Below are 20,502 nucleotides of genomic sequence, written 5' to 3' on the forward strand. Positions count from 1 at the left end.
AGTTAGAGAAAGTATACAAGTACAAGAAAAGATAGGTAAGATTGGATAAAAAAAAAGTATATAAATGCAAACGAGTGTAATAATTGTTAATGTGTGTATATACATGGTAGATCAAGTGAATGTTAGATATGCTAACGAGTGCTCATGATAAAATATATTAGTGCAATGATAATCTATCTAAGGTAAACAATGCACTTCAAATCAATCTTCAATTACTTTCCAAATAGTTTCTAAAGCTCCTTGGAAGCTATGTAAGAAGTTGTATAAATGTGAAGTGCGGATAATAATTCTCTACCTAAAATTAACAAGAAAAGATGGGATCACAAAATAAAATGAGACCGTTTAGAACCCCAATTCAATCTTCTGAATTATAATCAAGACAAGCAAATCATGCTTACCAAAAATGAAAAAGTACGGAAAAGAAAGAATAAAAAAGAAGACAAGAAAGTCCAAATGTTGAAATGCGCACGCGAATCTGCCCCGAACGTCACGAAATGTGGAAATTCTTCGGGTCCCCCTTCCCGTGTGGCTGGCTGTAAAATTCTGCAAAAATGCTGCTAAGTATACAATTACAACTGCAGAACCAAGCCACCCACCCGATTTAAGTTTAACGGTTCGTAACCTTCATTTTAGTGCTATTAATTTTTGTGAAGATCTTCTTGTTGTTGGAAAAGTCAAATGTGAACAAATATAGCAAAGTCTTTAATCCTGAATTAAATCCCCACAATTCTTGGAACCCTAAATACAGACTGCAATACGCAACCCCTAAGCCAGACACAGAAACCCCCCCCCCCCCCCCAACAACCTCTTCCCCTTTCCTTCCTCTTGTCCAAAACTAACAACAAAATCCACCACCTCCACGCGCCGCTCAGAGTCCATCCCTTGGAGCCTTCTCCGCCGCCGCCCCGGCCGGGGGTCACCTCTCGGTCCTATACATTGTACAGTTGTATTTCCAATATTTTCCACGTCACCGGCCGCCACTCTCATCTCTCTTTCTTCAAAAAATCGAAGGAGCTAATGCTTTCCGTTTTTGTTACGGGTGTATGGCAGCCATTTCCCATCGGATTTTTTTGAACCCGACCCAGGTTGCTACCAATATCCGTGTCCCTGTTTGTACCTATCACTCGGCCGTTACAATCTCTAGCTCCATATATTATTCATGGCCACCACCACGACTGCTACTGCTGATGCTGCTGCCTCTGCCCAATTCCAAAACTCCGACGTTTTGCCCATCCATCAATCCTCAACTTACCACCCACAAGTTACCATGGCCAAGCCACCCCACGATGGCCTTCACTTCTGGCAATTCATGGTTTCCGGCTCCGTCGCCGGCATGGTAGAACACATGGCCATGTTCCCCGTAGACACTATTAAGACCCAAATGCAAGCTATGGGCTCTTGCCCCATGAAATCCGCCAGCATTAGCCAGGCTGTTCGGTCAATTCTCAAATCTGAAGGTCCAGCCGGACTTTACCGTGGGATTGCCGCTATGGGCATCGGTGCCGGCCCCGCCCACGCGGTTTATTTTTCCGTTTATGAAACTTGTAAGAAAGCTTTGTCTGGCGGAAAAGAAAATAATCCTCTAGCACACGCTGCCTCGGGGGTTTTTGCCACCGTGGCTAGCGATGCCGTGTTTACGCCGATGGACATGGTTAAACAGAGGCTGCAGCTGAATAGTAGTCCGTATGGAGGAGTATTGGATTGTGTCAAGAGGGTTTTGAGGGAGGAGGGTATTGGGGCGTTTTATGCCTCTTATAAGACTACTGTGGTTATGAATGCGCCCTATACCGCTGTGCATTTTGCCATCTATGAGGCCGCCAAAAGGGCTTTAATGGAGGTCTCACCCGACAGTGTCAGCGATGAGAGATGGGTGGTCCATGCTACGGCTGGGGCGGCAGCTGGGGCGTCGGCTGCGGCACTCACAACCCCCCTTGATGTTGTGAAAACTCAGCTACAGTGTCAGGTATTAAACCAGAGTAATATTTTTAATTATTATTCCCCCATACTTAGATGTGCCAATGCTTTGTGCAGATGTTGTGATTTGTGTGGAAGCCTTGTGGTGATTCCTTAGATTGTGTTAAGATACAAAACATGAAGCGAATTTTGCTGCAATCTCATAATATTTGTTGTTCTGAATAGGTTCTGCGACGCATTACAAGAATATAATGGAAACCTTTTGGTGATTTGTTAAGAATGTCGATAGATATAAATATGAACTGAATTATGCTGAAGTATGATCATTTCTTTGAATATATTTGCATTTTACAATTGAAATTGTGATGCTTGCCAGGGCTGCAATTTGTTCTTGGTCAAAGATTTATGTGTATAGTTGCTGAGGTAAGTGAGTAGAATTGAATGCCTCTTGATCATGCTCACGTTTCTTGGTCATTTGGAGAGTGCATGCTCTTTGGATTTATATACAGCTGCAAACTCTGCCTGCTGATTAAAATTCTTTTGTTGCCCTAATTTCTTGCGCAAAACATGAGGACATGGTACTGGTCTAAAGATAATCATGGCATATAGAAACTTAGCCACAGCTCAAATTTGTAAATCCCTATACACTGTGAAGCAGCTCCTTGATTTAGTTTCATGACTGCAAATAGTTTTTATTAGTATTAGATGTGAAGCCAAATAGCTTCATATGAGATTGGCCTAGTTTTCAAAGATTAGGAAGTCTTCAATTATGATAAGCATGCATTAATAGGGGGATAATAAATGATCATAAATGAGATGTATAGCTTTTCAATTTCAGAGTTGAGATGTATTGCTTTTCAATTTTGTTTCTTGGATGAAGCACAAGATTATAATGATTTGTTGACTTTGAGATTGTATAGATCCTCTATGTTTTTCCAATAAACCAAATTGGTTTTAATTATGACGAGAACAAGTAAGCTCATTATTTGCCTGATTGTGGAAATGTCGAGTTTATGTTGTTGACCTCTATTTTACTTGTTTAATAGCTTTATGCTTGATTTGTTGGTTACATAATTTGAGCAGTATTCAAATCATTCTCCAAGTTCAATTATCTATTGTTTTTTGGATTTTAGGAGGTATAGGCATAATTTAAAACTTCTTTTTGGCTCTGTGCAATGCTCAGTTAAGCTGCAGAGCGTGGTTTTTATACTATATGCTAGCACCTAAAATAGGCTTGCCACGTTCAGTTTGTTACTCTTTTCACTATAAAGAAATAGCTGGTTACTAACGTAGTATTTCTGTACATTGATAGCTCTACTTGTCCATTTTTGCATCAGACCTTCAAGTTGTGGATATCTATGTCATCAACCACATTGTCATGTTTGTTAGCTAAGATCTCTGTCAATATTTCTTTGAAAGTCTGTGTTGTATTGTTTACTAGAAGCATGATGTTTTTCACATTAAGCTGAAGCATGCCAGTCATTTATTTACTGAAGGCTTGATTTACTTTTGCCAAGTTCAGCAAAATAACCACTTTTGGTCTCTACAAATGATACTTGGTGGACAAACCTTGTCTATGATATTCTAATCTTGGCAATGGGAGAGATGAAGATTGAGATGAAAATAATTTCCATGGTAGGGTAAATAATCACCTTCAATTTATTTTGATGAATGAGGAGTGAAATGGCTAGAAAATTGAGGAGATATGGGGGGGGCGGCCTGTTTTGTCTGGTAGTTGAAATTGGCCACGGCCCAAGGTGAAAGAGGGGGGGGGGTTTGTTAGTTAGCATTCTCCTCTGTTCTAGACAATACGTGCTGCCTCCCTTTTCTCTTTATATATCAGACTGCAGGTTTAGCGTCTCAATGGATTTTCAAGGTGAAAAATGATGAAATAAAGTTTTAGCTTATACTTGAAGCCATGATGGATGGGATACAGTGCAGCTATTGATGTTAATGGTGGTTGCTTTCTGACATTTTTCCACATTTGACTAAATTTAGTGTAAATTAGTGGACAAACGCATAGATAGTAGTATTCCGAGCTCTGGTTCTGCAACAAGCTTGTCTGAAGATGATTGCTCTTTTCTATTATCTTTGTACGCTTTGATTGCTAGTTTCATCGTGGAATTTGGAATTACAAAAACTGGCTCAATATGGTGAAAATTTCACTTTATTTTCATCAAATAGTCTTTAGATCTTCAGGGAATGGTGTATTCTTAGTTCGGTCTATCTTATTTTGTGCAGATAATATTTGGTGACAGCAGTCTTGTACACATCCCATTTAAATGAGTTTTTCTTATTTTGAAATATCACATGCATTAATTGGGGTCTTCCAGGGAGTCTGTGGATGTGACAGATTTGTAACTGGTTCAATTAGAGATGTTCTGCGGACTATAGCAGAAAAAGATGGATATCGTGGTCTCATGAGAGGTTGGCTACCAAGGATGCTCTTCCATGCTCCTGCGGCTGCAATTTGCTGGTCTACGTATGAATCTGCGAAAGACTTCTTCGAGGACGTTAATGATGGTGAACATAATGGCAATGTTTAATGAGGTTTAAGGCACCCTGCTTTTCCTCCTTCACTAAGGAATCCCTCCATGTTTGATTGAAAGAGATATATAGATGACAAAAATGATTGAACAGCATCAACTTTCAGGCGGTATTTATACTTGATACAGATGTGTAACAGATGTTAGTGGGCAGTCAAGTCGCTAGAGCCGGAAGTCATCTGCTTGTAGTAAATTGTTGTTAGCTTCAATAAGATGGCATAGTTTGGAGGAAGAGGCCCCATAATTTTGTTAATTGTTTTCCTGAAGCACGATGATGCAATAATGTACCCTTTGTAGTAGCATCTTCGAGATCATAAGATGATGCAGCAACGGAAATTAGTCTGCCGAATTAAATATTCTATGGACTCAGCAATACCTGCATCCTGTGTTCCGATTTTGGCGAGGGAGTTATTTGTTTTATTGCTTCAGATGGGTGACCTGCTCTTTTTAGGTTTTCAGGTTGAACACAGTTCCATTTAAACCTTTTTCTCAGGCTAAATTAGAGTCACAAATCTCCCTCTGGTTTAGAGAGGCCGCAATTTTAACGTCTAAAGATGGTTAGAGGACTAGGTGCACGAATGAAATGGCAAAAAAAGACAAAGGGTTGATGCTGAGTTACAGTTATCCAGTTTGCTGCCCTGTACTTTAACGGTGTGGAAAAATGTGAATGTTAAAAGTACCTAGTTTGAGACCTCACAATTAATGCCCTCCAAATTTTCAAGGGCAACGGTAATAATGCTATGCACTTTGACACAAAAATTAGTTATTCATGATGACTTGATAAATTCAAGATGATAGATATAATCAGGAATATTTTTGCCATGTGAAGAATTTTTTTTCCACCCCTCATGAAGACCAGAAGGTAAAATTCTTCAGAATGCTTGGTGAAGTTGTTTCAACAACAAAAAAAAAAAAAAAAAAAAAAAAAAAAAAAAAAAAGGTGCTGCTAATTACACTGTTCAACAGATATTGCAATTTACAGGTGTTTCGAAGAAGATAAGATAGTCCATATAACGTGGCGCGTATAATGCCACGACGAACGAATAGGCCATTTTCCTCCTTATTTTAACACCATTCAAGGACAGAAACACGGGTAACGAGATGATCCGCGAGACAACCGGGCAGCAGAACGTCCTATGATATGTCTAACGGTATGTATGGTCTGATGATTCACGAGCTCTCCGCATGTCCAACGATAACAGTAATGTCATCAAGCTTCCCCCCTGTGAAAAATAAGAAGAGAGAGTTAACCTTGTCGTTATGACACAAGGCACGGAAAAGTTTCTCATGTCATGCCTGTTAACTTCATCCCAAGAATTTTCTTCCACCAAGGAACATCAAACCCCTGCTAGTCGAGATCATAATTTAAGATCAGTGTCATGAGACTGTCAATAGAGCAATGCTGGAACAAGGATGAACTGGGAAAGTTCTGAATCCAATTACCCTCGCTCTAGCCTCCAGGGAATAAGGTGATTCATAGCTCAAATCCAATGAATGCGTGTGAGCAAGATTAGCCAATACCTTTGCTAGCATTGGTACCAAAATCAATCAAAATGTTATTGAGAGAAGTATTATGTCAAAACAATCATACTGTGCTAAAAGAAGCTTACCAGTGTTGGTAACATCATCACTCGTAGTACCCACGGCTGAGACAATTTCATGGTCAAATACATTATCAAAAAGCCCATCTGAGCCTATCACAAGTGTGTCTCCCTTCACTAATTCCACACTGCTGACCTGTATTTTAGCCAACAAAGAGCTCAGAATAACGAGTACAAGAAAGGTGGTGCACTAATCTGATGCAGCATTAAGCGAATCATGCACTTTAAAGGTTACAACTAGGTTATGCTTCACAAACGAAAGATGCTCCTCCAAAACGCGAGGATCCTTTTCTTCAAGTAACTGCATGCATAGAAGCAAGACCTTATAGCTAGCCCTATTCATGCTTCAAAACTTTTACCAGAGAGAACACACAGATGTGTTAGATTACTTCCTGCCAACATTTAAGTAGGCACTGAGCTTGATCGCATAAAAATATTCTTTTATCTTGCGAATTTATAATTAATATTGTTTTACAGAAATTTACACCAACAAATTCAAGAAACAAGATAGTATCATTGTTCAGAAAATTTCTAGATGCATAGATCTTCATACCGTGGCATCAAGGTATGTTTGACCAACTGCCTCTGAGCTCAATTGGTAGGGACAATCAAAATAGTGTTCTTGAGGGGAAGTGGAAAAGACTACTTGACCTATTGCCGGCAGCAACCACACAATCACATGAATGAAAGTGGAAGAAAAGTAGATGTACAATGATAGCCTAGTAACTTTGGAAATCAGAAGGAACACAAAACTTGAAAGAGTACCTTTTCGAATGACCCTCAGTCCACAATCCCCAACACTGGCAATCTTCAGTGTCCCATTTTTCTCCAACATTGCAATGATTCTAATAAGTCACACAGAGATTATTGTTTGACAAATGGTTAACGACATGAACAATTCGAGCATCAGTTCTTGGAGATGTGACTTGGAAGGACATTTTAATGAACATACACAGTAGCAGAGCCAACTGAAGAAGTAGCAGCATGTGCTTTCTGAATAAGAGTTCGGGGGTTATAACTAACCTGTCAAAGCACGAAAGACTTAAAAAGTGACTAAGCATGCATTGACAGACAATCATGAGATAATCAATCAAGTATTTCTTACTTTTACCACAATAAGAATGATCTTAAACACTCTTATCTTTTAATGTTGATAGCAAATTGGTTAGAGATGTAAGTTAAGATTTCAATATAAAGAGTTCAGGCAGGACGCAAAAGATATGGGCTCTTATGCCAAGGATCTGGATCTAATATTTACAGAAGCCTCCAAGATCCTTTAGTCACTCTACAACTGCAGTGAAGACATGTAAGCATTCAAGGACAAGCACGTGGCATGAAGTCCTTTTTAAACAATAGCTTATACAGAGTGTAAATGAGAATTGCTAACCTCTTCATCCTCAACTAAAGATGAAGCCTTCGACATCAATTCTCGAGAGAATAACGCCGGATTCACATTTTGTTCGGCCCAGCTGCCAAGTAGGAAAATTTTTTAGAGAATTCCCGTACCTCCTAGAGATCTTATTAGATTCACGAGAAAAAATCATGTGATTTCAGAAATTTAGTAGACAACAGGAATTTTTGCCTTTCTTCTCACATTCACATAACTCAGAAAAGTTGCCAGCCTGAGGGGTAAAAAGAAAAAGAAACAATAACAAGATTGCAGCCTCAAAATCATCAGATTCAGAGTAAGAAAATTTATAGTCTTAAGATGGATGCACTAGAAGGAAAAGCGAGGAGTAAATGAAGAAGTAACGGTTACCCAGAGACGCCATCAGCGACAGCAACGACACCCCCATTATAGCTGCTGATAAAGAAGGCATCTTCCCCACCTTTCTCGACCTTCCGAAAATTGAGCAGCATGCGGTTATTATATGTAGTGCAAACTGAACAAAATGGGTCCATAACTAAAAGTATACTGGAAGTCTAGAACTAACTACTCAAAAACGGAGTCTCCCGCAAAGTGAATAATGACAAGAACTAAGAATTAACTAGTAGTACGTAACATAACTAGAGGTACCTTCTTGGGGTGTGGAATAACATGGGCTCTAAAAGACAACGATAGCTCCGGTCTGAAACAAGACCAACATACCAAAATTGTACAACACCAGTTTTACCACTAGAAAAAAAAAACGCAATGTCAAATTAGTTTGCGTTTAAGGAATGGAAACAAAAAAGGAATTTACCCAACAACAGGTGGGGGGCTGGAACTGGGAATGGGTGCCACGGGCGGCGTGCAACAAACTGAGCTACCAGTCCTCCTCCTCCACGTACCACCGTCCTCCGGAATTGAATGGAAGGATAGGTAATACTGAGACACTGCGGTAGCCGCCATTTCCCACCGCTTCCAGCTGCAGCCTCCCCAGATTCCCTGTTTTCCCACTACCCTCCATGGCTGAGGACACAATTCATAGTCATGTCATACTCATACTAGCTAGCGTCCCCCGGTTACTCATCTTGCCACGATGCTTCCATTCGACAATCCTAATATTGAATTGAATCATTTGCTAAATGCTTTCAAGAAGCACCAGTGGTCTAGTGGTAGAATAGTACCCTGCCACGGTACAGACCCGGGTTCGATTCCCGGCTGGTGCATTTGCTTTTCCATTTGGGCTTTTTGTATAGTACCAGTGGATCCGGGTCCAGGGCCGCTCTGCTGCCCTTTCTTTTGAGTTTTGCCCCAACCCCATTGATGATTGAAACTCTCTCCGACATTATTTTGTTCATTCGCCTCAATATCGACGGCAGACTGAAGAGCAAAATGAACGCTGTGACCTCCTCTCCGCACGACTTCCTGGAAGGTAACTTCAAACTCACCATCTCCATTTTTATTCTTCTCAATGGTTGTCGGAACATGAACTCGTCCTTTTTCTCTCTCTTTTTTTTTGGAATTTTACATTTTTTTCCTAAGATTTCTAATGCCCCAAGGCCCCCAACCATTTGTTCCTATTAATTGGAAAATTCACAGACAACGCCGGCGTCGGAAGCGACTCCGAAACCAATACGGATGAGCTGCCTGAGTACTACCAACCTATCTCCGCTGAAGCCGGTGAGGATGAAGAAGAATTGGACCTCTTCGATCAGCAAAACTCCAACTCCGACGACGACAGTGGGAGCGATCATCGCTTACCTAACGGTTACGTGCATTGTATGGAAAACGGAGTTTCATCTCTCGATCTAAGCAGCGACGATGAAGGCGAACGTGAGCAGAAGGAAGTGGAAGAAGATGAGGAATTAAGAATGAGAGAGGCGTCTGATGTGGCAATACAGAGAGCTTTCAGGGAGGACGAGAACCGTCGGACCGCGCCCTTGACGCCTGAGAATGCCGTCAGAGTGATGGAGGCCATGCGCGGCGTTTCGTTCGCCGGACTGTCTCCGGATTGGGCTGGCCGGATTCCCGAAGATCAGTGGATCGATCAGCTTAGGCAAATCAGACGGCCACCTCCGGCTGGTTCCACAGTTGAAGATTGAATTTATCACACTAAAATTTCATCCAGTCCACTTTGTCATTCGTTTATTAAGTGTTTGAAACAGAATGATTATTCAGATTGTACTGATCCAATGATGCATCAGAAGTTTCCCGTAATACATTTCTCGTCTGTTTTGCACATAAATTATTACAGGAACAAGTCCGTCGTGCAGCAGTTAAAAAAATTTTATCAGACGAGAGAACACAATGCCAGAAGAAAACAGATTTCTTCGGGATCTACAGAATCAATTAGTAATACAATAATCATCATTGCACTTTCCAAAATTTAACGGTTCCAATAGAGCAGAAGACAACAGATATCAAAATTGAAGCCAGTTATACTCCATCCTCAACTCAACGAGGCTAGGCACACCTCACCGACATAGATTGTTACTAGATGCTAGAAAAATGAGGAAGAAAGGATGATTGCTCTCTTTAGTTCACAGTCATCCAAGCCAGGCATTTAGGCACTAATATTTTCAAGGTCAGCACCTTTATCCATTCTCTTCACAATGCCAGCTATGACCTGTTAGATAATTCCACATCAGGGTTTCAATAAAATCTTTAAATTCTAAAAAGCAGAGGGAAAGCGCAAAAAAAAAAAGCAATTTAAAATTACGGGATTCGATGATCATTAAATTTTGTTAAGGAGATATGAAGTACCTTTCCGGGTCCTAATTCATAACTTTTTTTCAGTCCTTTGGTAAGAAGGGTCTTAACTGTTGCCTCCCATTGAACTGGGGAAGTAACCTGTGCTTCCAAGTTGACACATAAAATCAGCGTTTCCTGTTTCCAGCTCAATCTGCAAAATATCCAGCTTATGGGAGAATACGACTGGTGACTGATAGCTTACCTGCCGGGCCAATATTTTCTTGATTGTCTCAGGATCTGCATGGGGCTCTGCATCTACATTTGATATAACAGGTATTCTAGGAGTTTTGATTTCTGTTGCTGCTAAAGCAGCTTCTAATCTTGAGACAGCTGGTTCCATAAAACTTGTGTGGAAAGCACCTGCGACAGCTAGCCGCACCTGAAAGGGGAAATGAGATACCAAGAGATTGCAAAAGCAGGAGCAGTCAATGTTTAAACAATAAGTACCGTCATTCGAGCTTTAAATGACTTTGCCTTGGCTTCTACAGCTTCCACTCCTTTCACACCTCCAGAGACAGCATAATTTCCCTAAATTAGACATGATGCACCAGACTCAAAAACCGAACAGAAGAAAACCTCCTAGTTTTGGTGCAATTACAAGACCTATAAACTAGACCACAGATGACAAGTATAAAGGCTTACAGGACATAAGAAATTAGCAATTTGAACTTTGTTAGCCTCATCAACTTCTTCATTGGCTGCATCACACAGCTTTTGCACCTTTTCTGAATCCAGCCCTATGATGCTGACCATAGCACTTTGTGCAGCATCTGCAGCATCCTGGGAAAAAATGATATGGTAAAGCTTTAGCATTTCAGAAAAAGTTGGTCATCATACAAATGGTTTATGATTGATGTCACCTGCATTGCTTCACCCCTAAGCTTGACCAACTTGAGCCCATCCTCAAAGCTGACAACCATAATTTTAATAGGTAAGTGAAGGACAAAAAAGGACCACAAAATCTTTTTTCTTTTCAGCACAGGTGGAGGCTAATGAATTTGGGTCTATAGGTGAATTCACACCAAAGCCACAAAGCAAAGAACATCAACAATAACTGTACACTTCGGTGTTCAATTTGGCCAGTCACCTGAAGGCTCTGGCAAATGCAAGGGCAGTATACTCCCCCAGACTCAGACCACAAGTAACATCCACAGAATCAATAATTTGCTGACCTCCATCACGTGCCCGGAGAACTTCAATTGCAGCTAAGCTTGTGACATAGATGGCAGGCTGTAAACAGAAATAAAACTGATTTCAGTTTAGGTTACAGCTTTATTTTTAAACATTTTGCTTCCCTCTGGAACAAAGAGCATGGGAATTGGATACCAAAGCATTTGTGTTCAATCAGATGCAGAGAATTAAAAATTCTTTAGGACGTGTTTACTTTGTATTTTGTAGTCATTGAAGGTTTTGAATTCAGACTGATCTGAGAGGACGAGATGCACCTATGCACCCTTTTGTCTGGTCTTATTGAAGAGAAGATATTAGATTGACAACAGTTGGCTACCGGCACCACTACGCTGCAACTAGCTATTTGCATGTCACTTTGCTGTTGAATGGGAACCTTAACTTTCATGGTTAGAGATTTTCATTCATTCGTTCTCCATTTACAGAAAGCTTCTTAATTGTTCCAAGTTTCCAAGCTGTGCCATTATCATACTGAGATACAAAAGTTCCACTAAACATGGAAGAGAAGTTCAAAACAACAAATTTTGATGTGTACCTGGCTTAGAACAGTGGAATCTAGCTTTTCTTTTGGTCCATTAAGACAAATATCCAAAAGGTCAAACCTTCAATAATACAAACAATACATCAGAGATTAAACCAACTTAAATCGAACGAAAAGCATTTATAATTTCAAACTTGATTTAAGCAGGATACACAACAAATAGCAAATTATTGGATCTACCCCAGTATTTCATTTGCCTTTTTGTACAATTCAGCAGCAGCAGGCACCTTCTGAGCCTCTGCACCCATTCCAACAGCTTGTGCACCCTACGATGCACACATAAGGCCAGTTACTTTCTGCATCTGTCAGAAAACCGGTGCTATCCATGATGTTGCTTGCACATCAAACACGCAAAGCATCAAGAATTAGAAGAAACAAAACTCCTTGTGCTTTCTGCATTCATTAATCAGCCACTACCAATGGAGGTAGCCACTAATACTCAAGCTATATTAGTAGTCAATGTGGAAGTTGAACTTGGCACTACATCAGGCACAATTTCCCTTGCTTCAGTTGTGGCTACTGCTGATTGCGGTGAAACAAATTCTTCTGCATTACCAATTGCTAAATCTTCTAAAACTTTATTCAACCTCTAGAGGAATTTGTAGCCCAATAGCTAGCTACTGGAACAGACTTATTCTCTAATTCGATCATTACCACATCCAGTAATTTGCAACATATACTGTGGACAGTACGACCAATTCAAGCCAAATGTTTAAGGTTTTCAAACACAAGTTAACATCACCAAAACAATGACTTAAACTCGTGACCGCTTTTCCTGAAATATACACGAGATCTTGATGATCAATAACATACAAGTTGTTCCACAAGAAGATTCTATGTCGAGAATGAGTAAAATGCAACACAACTTCACCGCTGGATCATATCGAACCTTTAATGAGTTTCAGGGAGCAGTTCTTTGATATTTCTTGTCATCTTTATATGAACTATCATCAGCATTTCTCTGATTAAGCAAGTTCCTACCTTGACTCATTAATAACACAACCAATTGAAGCACAATTAACATAACAATGCAATCACGAAATATTCAAAATCTACAATCTTCAATTGGTTGTGTCACGCATATTGAATAGCTAATTATGCATATTGAAAAGAGAAATAACAGAGAATTTCCACCACAAAACAAGTTAGGAACCTAGATAAATCAGACCTGACCGGGGAAGAGGAAAGCGCAGCTGGGTTTATAATCATGGTACAAGGCATCATTGACAACAGTTTGAGATCCGACAGCAGCACTCATGAAAACCTTAGATGTATCCAAATTCTTGAGACTAAAACCTCGAATCCCATTCTTAAATCCCAACGTTTTGGAACTCCTGAGTGACACTGAATTCCCAAGAGCGAGCTGAGGCTGCTGCCCATTGAGAGAAATGGAAGAAGGAAGGACCAAAGATGATGAGCTCATTGTGTTTGTGAAAATGCAAATGGGCGCTGATGATAATGAGCGACGGCAAGAAACAGCGGGAGCGAATCGAATTAGAGGATGGTGGAAGAGGGCATGCATTTACTTTTGCTGAATTCTTAAATATAAATGCTGAATGCATAGCATAGTTCAGGTCCAGTGTTGGTATTGTAAGTTAGCGGAGTTTACGAAGAAAATGACGAGCGTGGAGAAAATAAGGTCAAATCGATATTCACCAAATTTAACGTTGGTGTAGTAGCAGGCTTGAATTCTAGTCTAGCTCCAGTTTTTTTTAAAAAAAAAAAAAAAAAACCCAAGGCCTGTGTAATATTTTTATCAGGAAATTATTCCCTTTTTCTTACCCTTTGCGGAGACTTACTTGGATTGCAATTTTTCTTTAAACAAAAAAAAAATGAAGAAACGTTTAAATTGCATTTTTATGTATTTTGAGGTGATTTACAATGCAATTTTTAATTACCTGCAACTCTTTTTACTTGAAACCTATATAAGAGAAACACTATAGTTTCGAATTAATGGATACTACAAAAGGAGTGACGATGCAATACGCAAAAAAGAAGAGACTCGTAGAATGACAGAGACAGATAGAGCTTTTGCACATTTTCATTAATCCATAAACAAGATCTATGCATCTCGATCGACAAATAGATATCACAATAAAGCCTATTCATTTTGGAACTCTCTCCTCCACCGGAATATACTTTCAAGATGTAACAAGGTCACAAGCTATCATGAGCTTGACCTAGTTTCATTGACGTTAAATTTTAAATGATCAAATTTCAGAATCCAAATTGAGCTTTAGCTTCTCAGAAATCATCCAATCAAATGAGGATAATGAGCAAATGTGTATCTGTTCTAACCATGCCTTGGTTCAGTTGAATTCTCAAGTCATTTGATATTTGACTTGTTCGCAGCATAACCACCAGTAACACTAGCCTTGGTAATTTCGAAGATCAGAATTCTGCAAATGTTCATAATTGTGATTTAATGCCGAACACTTCTTATTTACATTCTGTATACAATTGGTAATATGCCTTATTCTACAATAACGAATCAAACAATATGTTCCATGGTGGAGTATAGAAAATGCATGTCAATTTCGATTCGCGGTCATAGCCAGACCTGATTATTTTGTGCTTGCTTTGTTGATTTGGGAAAACCCTTCTTGCCACTTTCTGGAGAACCTGATGGATTCATTCTGATCACGACTGGACAGAATGTCGGAGGGAAGAGGGGAAATTTGAGCCTTGCATACAGTTATACTAGCTAGAATGAATGTGCAACACAAATCCTGCGAAAGACAACAAAAGGACAAGTTAAAGACGAAAAGAAGCTCTGATAGGAGCCGATATAATTTTTTTTGTTTTCTATTTGCAAGTTGAAAAGTTTCTTGACATTAAATTGGTAAAAATAAAATAGAGTCAAATTTTCAAAAGATGCTAATCAGTTTCTTTCCCACTATGTGAATCAAGCAGGGCTCTGCATAATCTGGTACTCTGAATGCAGTACATCAAATAGAAACACTTACCATTCCTCAGACCTCAGGCCCGTCCTCTGATCTCTATACATGATCAACAACCTGAAGCTCACTGAACCTATCTCTTTTGCTCCGTATTACCCTAGCTTTGTTGCCTCTTATTTCTAGGACCTGATTAACAAGTTTAAGCATCTCATTCTTAGCACTCTCAAGAAACCGTCAAAATGTTGACAAAGCCCCGATGATTAGATCATTTAAGATGAAGATTACTGTGCAAATACTGAAGTTGTTGGAACAATATAGGCTTTCTGATATTAATAAGTTATTTCCAAGTGCTTAGAAGACTTTGTTGTGAGCCCCCAGGAAACATTGATGTTGGGCTTAACAGTTGGTGGGATAAAATCCAAGTCCAACGATTGAAATACTCTTTCCAGCAGATACAGTCAATACTTTTAAAGCAAAGCACCTTAGTGCGATTGCACAAGTTCAAAGTACCGAAAAGGAAAAGAATTTGCAAATCAGAGGTGCTACCAGGTGAAAATGTAAAAATGACAACAATGATTGTCTTTTTTTCTTTAGCCATTTTGGGTCAGATCTCCAAAGGCGATTGGAAGAGTAAACCAATCACACGTTAAGTAACTACAGCCAGTCAATGACTGAAATAATTCCAAATCTTCTTGTTGTCAAACTCAACATTCAAGGCAGAGTGCAAGTTAGATTTTGCTTGTTCACTGGCATTTTAGGCATGGTAGATAAAACAGTTTACCTCAGGTCTTGAATCAAGAACCCCACTGGACATGCCAACATCAATTCGCCATATGCTGCAGTTGAATTTGCTGCAAGGTAAATGACTATTAATAACCTTTAGAAGCTAAATATAGATCTACCTTGCGAAGACAGTAGTCTTTATCATCAATTTCAGGAAATAAAGTATCATCGGGGATAATAAGGACCTATACCAGTTTGCTCCCATTGGTTGAGGAGTGTGTCCAACCACCATTCGCCGACCACCTACAGCTTGCAGCGTCTCTTCAAGTATTGATTCAATCTGATAAGACAGAGATATTTATTTTCCATTATGTCAGCATTTTATTTTACAATGACATCATGATTAAGATTTCACTGGCTACAAAATATTCAAAAGTTTGATACTGCAATAGGTCATTTAAGGTAGCAAAGCTCTAACTTTGAACACAGTTTCTCAGTAAGAAATATTTAAATTAAAAGAAAAAAGGTCGATAAGAGACTAACAAGTATAAAAATTTTGAGACAAAATACATAGATTTCCAGATCCAAGATTTGTCCAGAACCTAGTAATGTATAGCTTTTGGCTGGACAATATAGAAATATAGAGAATGAAAAGTAATGACCTGACTTATCTGATAGTCATATAGATCCGAAATATCTCTGGAGTATAGACGGTTCCAGACAACGCTATCATAGCCTCTTGTTGCTATGAAAGGGGTCTCTAAGTAGCTGTCTGTGTTACCAAGACCTCTCATCCAGTGAGATACTTCTTTATTTATCCTCTCTATGCCGTAAGATACTGCAATAGATGACCCCACAGGAATTATATATTTCTCAACCCTAAGAAAAATGCAGAAAATATGCTACCTTGTGACCAAGTTCTTACCATGGTGAGGAAGGAGGCCACCATGACAGAAGACCCAATCATCAATCTTCAGAATAACAGCATGTCGTGCCAACTCAGATGCCAATGGACCCCCTGGTCTTAGCAGGGCTGACCTTGCAATCACACCCTTCTGTCTCTGTCCTAATATTTGGATGATTTAATCATAAGGTAAAGTGGACAATAGCAAACCAGAACCAACAGGATTCACTGTTTCTCAATAACAACCAGCCACAGAGAGGAAAAAGTAGGCTTCATAATACATTCCAGCACACAATAACTGACACAGAAATCTACTATCATATGGTTTTCCTTTTTAAAATCCATAATATTGCAAAATTCATTAGTTTAAGATTTTTCACAAGCCTGGCAACTTCAGAGTAAGGCTTTGGTATCCCACACAACATCTCCTATACATGGAAGGAAAAAGATCCAGACCAAAGACAATGAGCAGTAAACAGCCAAGCCAACTTAACGTTTTCTATACGTGGAAGGAAAATGGTTCAGTTTCAAGAATAAAACATACCTTTACCAAATTCCATGGACCCCAGTAACTTTGAGACCTCTTCCTCTCGTCTCTCTGCCTTTCTGATACATCAACCCAACTAGCAAAAGCTTCTTCCCAGTTATATTCACATTCTTCCAAGTGCTCCAAAAAGTCTGTGCACTCATCAAATGCCCCAGAATCAACATATCTGAAATCACCGTCGACATTCATGGTTTCATGATTACCATTGACCTATGTCACAAGTTCATCACAAAATGAGAAGTTTAGCAGTGAATGCTCCAAGCAAATTCAGAAGACAAAATATAGAGGAAGCTCATACTAATAAAAGAGAATAACCGCAAGGGCTTCAAGTACACAAGTTTCTAAATGTTGACACACACCATAAACAAATAACTTGGCTGTATAGTAGCCGATCCATAATAACCTCAAACATTACCATATCAAAATGGAACATTACCATCAGCAGAAAAAAATTTATCCGTGCTTATGGTGGATACAAAAGAAAGAATCTAAACCTGGAAAACTGCTCCACCGTCTGCTTTTGCCTGGATGTCCAATGACCTCAACAGAGAAAGAATAGCAATTTCATCTTCACCCCGATCAAGTATATCTCCAAGCTGAACTAATACCTGGTAGAAGATAACAAATTAAATTGACCATTTCAGCAGGTGAGTAATTGATACATTTTGATGACATGTGTTTCCTCATATAAATTAAGTGAGTGCGTGTGTGTAAAGAATGCAGTGCCATACTGTTTCTCCACCAATCCACAAGTCTTGACCATCAGAACTGAGTACACCAGCAATCTCAAGTGCGGATCTTGTTTTGTCGAGATCCCCATGTAGATCACCAACTAAAAGTCCAATTCACAGATAAGAGCAATAAGTAATCAACCAGGGCAATGCGGAATGACCATTCACCCGACAGAAGATGTTCCATCTAATCTAAAGTTGCTTAACAAACTCATAGTAAAAAGCATATTGGCTTCCGGGAAAATACTTACTTAGGCTTGGTCTATGGATCCACTTGTAGACCATGTGCTATACTCACATACTACATACTCATGGTGATGTACGATGATTTAACAAATCCTCTGGTGAGTGATGTGTGATGATGCCCCAAAAAAAAAAAAAACGTACATGGCGCTTCAAAACAACTAATGGTATACATGATACAATAGGACCGTAGGCCGGGTCTATCAAAGTACTTCATTCCACACTGTGAAGAACCTTTAGGTTCTCCAGTAATTGGGGTGATTCCATCTGCTTATCATGTTCAATTGTAACGAAAAATAAATTGATCAAATATCAATTCCATGAAATCAAAACATTCGTACACACAGTTGTCAATGGAAAAGCTTAATCATCGGGGTTTGCATGGCTGATTTAAGATATGAAGTGGTAACAATGACGAACGATTCCAAAATGTAACCTATCCGTAGTTAATTAGCCAGGACAAGAATCAGATAATGCGAGCGAACTCTACTGGAATAACCTGATAAATAGCTAAAGAGGAGGAAGAAAACCTGACTGTTGGAATTACAAGGTTAAGTTTGTTTAAGTTTGTAAAATAGAAACTAAGTGAAACTAAAGATAGTTACGGCATCAGTAGGTACAGTTTTTCAATCACTTAAGCTCCAACAGTAGACTACCACATTTGGACTGAAATCGTAAACACAAGAAAAAAGGAGAAAGAATTCTAGTTCCTACGCAGTAGTAACATAGAAGATTCCATGGCTGAATAAATGCAGATATACATGGTTTGACTTAAAAGTTGAAGCAAACAGATTGGACTGAAACCAAAATTGTAGTGGTAGAGGTAGTAGTATAGAAATATGTAGCACTCCAAACTGCTACGTGGAAAGCAGAGAGAAGAGGAAAGGAAAGGAGTTTTACCAGCAACAATTCGGCGACCAGGGGCAGAGACAAAAGTGGGGGGCTCCCCATTTACGACAATGGGCTTTATTAAGTTGCTGCAGCCGCCGTAGTTATTATGTGGTGGTGGAGTCGAAGCGGGAGTTGTTCTTGTTGCTGTTGTTGTTGTTTGGTGGCAGGTGGAAGACAAGATGTCGATAAGTTTACGTGGCTGAGATTGTGGTGAAGATAATGAAGAAGAAGAAGAAGAAGCAGATGGCGGTGGTTGGAGTGGGAAGGAACAGTTGAGAGAAACAAAGGAAGCCATTCATTCAGGACTCCGGTGCGGGAGACGACTCATCCCACTCATTCCTCAATCAGGATTATTCTCAGCTTTTAGGATTTTGGTTTGTCGTTCTAATTTATTTTTTCTTGAGGTTTAATAGGTCCATAGGAGTATTATTTTTATTTTTTCCGGTTGTGGTTCAAAGCCCAGTTTGCCAACAAGAAAGACGAGCTACTGGCTGCGTTTGTGGCAGCTTTACATCCGCCTATATGTATTCAACCTTTTCTTTTCTTTTGTGTATTTTTAAGGCTCATAAAAATAGAAGCTAATAGGAAACGCTAGATTCTAAAAGCTGAACCATAGATCTGACGATCATGTGATTGATGTCCCTAGTGATTGAATAGGGTCTTTGACAATTCTATATTTGGGTGCTAGGAATTTAGACTTCTTTCCATGCGTCGTATGTAATAAGCTATGGGTATAAATGATACATTAAAAAATTAAAAAAGAAAATCAAAGGCTACGAGTATAAAAGATGCTGCTCTTCCTCTGCATAGATATATAAATAGTATTTGAAACAAAAAAGACATTTTCATTTATGTCAAATATGCAAGAAGCAGCTTCAGTGACTTTCTTGGGGAAGTTTACAAGCCAGCCTCCACTCCTTCCAAGAGACCAAGACAGTTTTGACATAATTTGGGCAAGTACACTATTAGACCTACTCTTTTTTTTTTATCGATCCTCACTTTATCTACAGTATCCTACATTATTCTAATATAAAGGAGAGACCCAATGGATCTAGGGGAACCGGTAAAGACCCAACCATCACCGGACCAGACGGGTACACTACGCACATGATTAGACTTACTCACACATATGATTTTAACAAAACCAAAATCTTCCTCTGCATATCATAGAAGTTAGGAAATTTAAAAAATATTTCTATACACTGATATTGTATACACTTTCACAATTAGGTACATGACACATAATAAAAATTTGAATTTGAAATCCAAATTTTGCACATGTATCGTGTGTCCAACCGTAATAGTGTATACATTGTCAGTGTACATAAGATTTACTCAAATTTAAATACTTTTGATGTGTTATGCAATATATACTCGGCAATGGGTATGAAAGGAAAAGGGGAAAAAAAGGCTATGAATATGAAAGATGGTAACGGTAAAGAGTAGCATCTCAAGTCAGAAAGATTTACGAGTGATTGTCAATACGAATAACTAGACATATCAACGTGTTGGATTTTACCCAAATTCAATATACCTAGATACGATTTGGATTTAATTTGTCAAATTCAAATCCTATTTAGATTCAAACCCTGTAAGGCAATCATGGATCTGAGTAAGGTTTTATTTTCTATGATTCAGATCCAAATTCAAATCTAT

At 39.2% G+C, this 20,502-nt stretch overlaps 5 protein-coding genes and 1 non-coding gene across 17 annotated transcripts; 3 read left to right on the forward strand and 3 right to left on the reverse strand.

Annotated features, from left to right (window-relative positions):
• Positions 1 to 549: 549 nt before the first annotated feature.
• On the forward strand, positions 550 to 4,841 carry LOC113711730 (uncharacterized). 2 transcript variants are annotated; one of them, XM_027234928.2, is made up of 2 exons: positions 550 to 1,963; positions 4,156 to 4,359. In XM_027234928.2, the coding sequence occupies exons 1-2, from the start codon at positions 1,160 to 1,162 to the stop codon at positions 4,198 to 4,200; spliced, it is 849 nt and encodes a 282-aa protein (XP_027090729.1). In that variant the 5' UTR covers positions 550 to 1,159; the 3' UTR covers positions 4,201 to 4,359. The 2 variants fall into 2 exon arrangements, with proteins under 2 accessions (XP_027090729.1, XP_027090720.2); XM_027234919.2 differs by having other exon boundaries at positions 566 to 1,963; positions 4,248 to 4,841.
• A 365-nt stretch (positions 4,842 to 5,206) lies between these two features.
• On the reverse strand, positions 5,207 to 8,490 carry LOC140012826 (probable protein phosphatase 2C 26). Of its 10 annotated transcripts, none has more exons than XM_072061149.1 (11): positions 8,245 to 8,489; positions 8,079 to 8,130; positions 7,821 to 7,900; positions 7,449 to 7,530; positions 7,014 to 7,084; positions 6,827 to 6,906; positions 6,615 to 6,712; positions 6,071 to 6,197; positions 5,904 to 5,986; positions 5,757 to 5,805; positions 5,207 to 5,683 (listed from the first exon to the last, which is right to left on the reverse strand). In XM_072061149.1, the coding sequence occupies exons 1-11, from the start codon at positions 8,391 to 8,393 to the stop codon at positions 5,631 to 5,633; spliced, it is 924 nt and encodes a 307-aa protein (XP_071917250.1). In that variant the 5' UTR covers positions 8,394 to 8,489; the 3' UTR covers positions 5,207 to 5,630. The 10 variants fall into 10 exon arrangements, 9 of the variants coding, with proteins under 9 accessions (XP_071917250.1, XP_071917262.1, XP_071917272.1 ...); XM_072061161.1 differs by having other exon boundaries at positions 7,821 to 7,944; positions 8,245 to 8,332; XM_072061171.1 differs by lacking the exon at positions 8,245 to 8,489 and adding an exon at positions 7,656 to 7,683 and having other exon boundaries at positions 8,079 to 8,131.
• Positions 8,491 to 8,582: 92 nt separating this feature from the next.
• Positions 8,583 to 8,653, forward strand: TRNAG-GCC (transfer RNA glycine (anticodon GCC)). The gene has a single exon. It is a non-coding gene; the product is annotated as a tRNA-Gly (tRNA).
• A 45-nt stretch (positions 8,654 to 8,698) lies between these two features.
• LOC140012843 (uncharacterized) lies at positions 8,699 to 9,644 on the forward strand. The gene is made up of 2 exons (XM_072061183.1): positions 8,699 to 8,859; positions 9,027 to 9,644. The coding sequence occupies exons 1-2, from the start codon at positions 8,751 to 8,753 to the stop codon at positions 9,527 to 9,529; spliced, it is 612 nt and encodes a 203-aa protein (XP_071917284.1). The 5' UTR covers positions 8,699 to 8,750; the 3' UTR covers positions 9,530 to 9,644.
• A 132-nt stretch (positions 9,645 to 9,776) lies between these two features.
• On the reverse strand, positions 9,777 to 13,598 carry LOC140012817 (uncharacterized). The gene is made up of 10 exons (XM_072061138.1): positions 13,076 to 13,598; positions 12,088 to 12,173; positions 11,902 to 11,968; positions 11,266 to 11,408; positions 11,039 to 11,087; positions 10,821 to 10,958; positions 10,626 to 10,706; positions 10,381 to 10,557; positions 10,191 to 10,277; positions 9,777 to 10,053 (listed from the first exon to the last, which is right to left on the reverse strand). Exons 1-10 carry the CDS (start codon positions 13,427 to 13,429, stop codon positions 9,991 to 9,993), a joined length of 1,245 nt encoding a protein of 414 aa, XP_071917239.1. The 5' UTR covers positions 13,430 to 13,598; the 3' UTR covers positions 9,777 to 9,990.
• A 319-nt stretch (positions 13,599 to 13,917) lies between these two features.
• Positions 13,918 to 19,337, reverse strand: LOC113731073 (shewanella-like protein phosphatase 1). Of its 2 annotated transcripts, none has more exons than XM_072061135.1 (10): positions 18,856 to 19,337; positions 17,713 to 17,813; positions 17,476 to 17,589; positions 16,979 to 17,191; positions 16,456 to 16,591; positions 16,193 to 16,368; positions 15,782 to 15,870; positions 15,589 to 15,658; positions 14,468 to 14,636; positions 13,918 to 14,306 (listed from the first exon to the last, which is right to left on the reverse strand). In XM_072061135.1, exons 1-9 carry the CDS (start codon positions 19,139 to 19,141, stop codon positions 14,472 to 14,474), a joined length of 1,350 nt encoding a protein of 449 aa, XP_071917236.1. In that variant the 5' UTR covers positions 19,142 to 19,337; the 3' UTR covers positions 13,918 to 14,306; positions 14,468 to 14,471. The 2 variants fall into 2 exon arrangements, with proteins under 2 accessions (XP_071917236.1, XP_027111931.2); XM_027256130.2 differs by lacking the exon at positions 13,918 to 14,306 and adding an exon at positions 14,874 to 14,993 and having other exon boundaries at positions 14,443 to 14,636; positions 18,856 to 19,335.
• Between the last annotated feature and the right edge of the window lie 1,165 nt (positions 19,338 to 20,502).

Source organism: Coffea arabica, chromosome 1e (assembly GCF_036785885.1).
Source record: "Coffea arabica cultivar ET-39 chromosome 1e, Coffea Arabica ET-39 HiFi, whole genome shotgun sequence".
Lineage (NCBI taxonomy): Eukaryota > Viridiplantae > Streptophyta > Magnoliopsida > Gentianales > Rubiaceae > Coffea > Coffea arabica.